Here is a 2,500-nt window from a genome sequence, read left to right as displayed (position 1 = left end):
AGACTGTGAGAAGGGGGAAACTGTTAGCCTAGCTTAGCACAAAGACTGCGAGAAGGGGGAAACTGTTAGCCTAGCTTAGCACAAAGACTGCGAGAAGGGGGAAACTGTTAGCCTAGCTTAGCACAAAGACTGTAAGAAGGGGAAACTGTTAGCCTAGCTTAGCACAAAGACTGTAAGAAGGGGAAACTGTTAGCCTAGCTTAGCATGGAGACTGTGAGAAGGGGGAAACTGTTAGCTTAGCTTAGCACAAAGACTGCGAGAAGGGGGAAACTGTTAGCCTAGCTTAGCACAAAGACTGCGAGAAGGGGGAAACTGTTAGCCTAGCTTAGCACAAAGACTGCGAGAAGGGGGAAACTGTTAGCCTAGCTTAGCACAAAGACTGTAAGAAGGGGAAACTGTTCTCACTCTATCAAACATGATATTTGATCGACTTCTTCCCGTTTGCAACTACACTTTAAAAACATCTTTCATCGCAGCAGAAAGTGATAAACACAACAGTACTCTGCTTCTAGTCTTTGTGCTAAGCTAGGCTAACAGTTTCCCCTTGCTTCTAGTCTTTGTGCTAAGCTAGGCTAAATGTCCTGGACGTCTGTGAACCATCAGTATAACAATCAGAAGGAACCTGCTGTGTTTTACTGTTCGTGTACAGCTGAGTGTCATCAGCGTAGAGACGGATACTTCTGTGTTCTCTGTTCTCCGTGTTTACACCCAAACAACCACTGTCACCACTGTACCTAACTGGTTCCGACTGGTCCCAGCTTGTTCTGACTGGTTCTGACCGGTTCTGACAGAGACCCGGTGGAGAACGTTAACCCCGTTGTGTCGGCCTGGTTCCACAGGTTCCAGCAGAGTCTTGTTCAGTGATTGACCTTTGACCCCTGAACCCTCCTGCCTGCTTGTTGTTCTCTTCATTCACCGTTTCTCCTCTTTTCTCTTGTCTTTCTTCGTGTCTGTCTTTCCCCAGTCGTCCCGCTAAAGGTAGCCCCGCCCACGGAGAGAGTCCCCAGTCCTCTGAGGGTTAACCCGGAGTGTGTGTGTGTGTGTGTGTGTGTGTGTGTGTGTCCCTGCTGAGGCTGTGTCACTGTCAACCTCACTAATAATAATAACAAAATAATAATAATGGTATTGATTATCAGCACATTATGACTGTGAAGCAAATGATCAGCAATATTGCGTGTAAGGACGTGTCTGTCTGCTGTCAGGAGGGTGAGACAGGTCCTCACACTGTTTACAAACACTGTCGAAGAGACGGAGGACGAGTGACGGCGTCTCAGTCTCTCTGGGTCTTCAGGCTGACCCGGGACCTGCACAGGGAGCTAACCTGTTAGCATACCTGTTAGCTTACCTGTTAGCATACCTGTTAGCATACCTGTTAGCATGGACTCCTTCGTTTGTGTTTTCTTTGTCTCTCTCGTTTGACGCTGATGAGACGTTCGTGTTCACGCTGAAATGTTGCATTCAGGAACTTTTCTTTACAGTGTAAAGTTTACATATTGTTTTAACTTATGTATTTATTAATCTATTTATTGATTTATTTATTATTGCTGTCACCTCGTTAATGAAACCTTACTTCACACTCTCGTCCCCGCCGACACCTTCACGCTGGTCCCAGTCGGGCTCTCACGGTGCGTTCCATGTTCCTCGGAGGTCGGAGCTGAAACGACGTCGCACCGAGTTTTCAGCGTTTCTGTTACAAAGTCGGAAAAAAGCAAACGACCCGAAACGAACGAGGAAACAAAATGGCTACGTCTACGAAAGCTCACTTCATCGTAGGCGATTATTTAAAACCCCTCTGAGTAAACAGGTGACTGAAAAACATAAACAAACACACGCTCAAGCTAGCAGGCTACGGTTAGCCGCATTACAGGAGCTTCTTTACCGTTTACAGCCGGGGCGGCCATCTTTGAAGGTCGACTCGGAACGTCAGAGGATCCACACGACCCGGGGTCAGAACTCCGACCTCGAGAGTTGTCCAGTTGAAAGTTAAGACTCAGAGTTCGTAAATCCCGACTTCCAAAAACAACTGGAACGCACCTTAAAGTCTGACTTTTCCCGTTGTGACCAAACTGGGTTCAGACCGGTTCCATCAGGTTCAGACCGGTTCCATCGGGTTCAGACCGGTTCCAGCTGGACTTAAGTGGCTCCGGTCGACCCGGTATTATCGTGACTGTGAAGCCGTCACTTTGTTTTGTTTACGGGGTTTTAATGATTCTGTTCTTGTGAGTTTTTGGATCAAATCCTGGTTTTTCTTTAATCGTCTCAAATCCAAAACTCTTTCAAAGGGAAAAGTAAAGTTTCACTTCAACTCAAAAAGCCGTTTGTAGCGATTTCCCCGTTTCTGAACCTTTGATGAACTTTAATCGTGTCGTGACGAATATTCCTGTTTTTTAAAGAGTGTGACTTTAAACTGCTGATCTTTTGGTCCTGTCGTGTTTCCTGTTCCTGTCGTTGTGATTCTGTCGGAGCTGCGTTCAGCGCCGTCGCCTCACTGTCCGCACGT

General features: G+C 46.8%; 1 protein-coding gene across 1 annotated transcript in view; it reads left to right on the top strand.

Moving 5' to 3' along the window:
* The window catches only part of LOC310946549 (dynamin-1), a gene marked incomplete at its 3' end in the record, with an annotated part of 26,687 nt that extends 25,665 nt beyond the window's left edge, over positions 1-1,022 (top strand). The window contains exon 23 of the mRNA XM_083913043.1: positions 965-1,022. Coding sequence (XP_083769169.1) covers positions 965-1,022 — 58 coding nt within the window. The remainder of the gene's footprint in view (positions 1-964) is intronic.
* Between the last annotated feature and the right edge of the window lie 1,478 nt (positions 1,023-2,500).

Source organism: Echiichthys vipera, assembly GCF_963691815.1.
Source record: "Echiichthys vipera genome assembly, chromosome: 4".
NCBI classification, from domain to species: domain Eukaryota; kingdom Metazoa; phylum Chordata; class Actinopteri; order Perciformes; family Trachinidae; genus Echiichthys; species Echiichthys vipera.
This window is presented reverse-complemented; position numbering and strand designations above follow the sequence as displayed.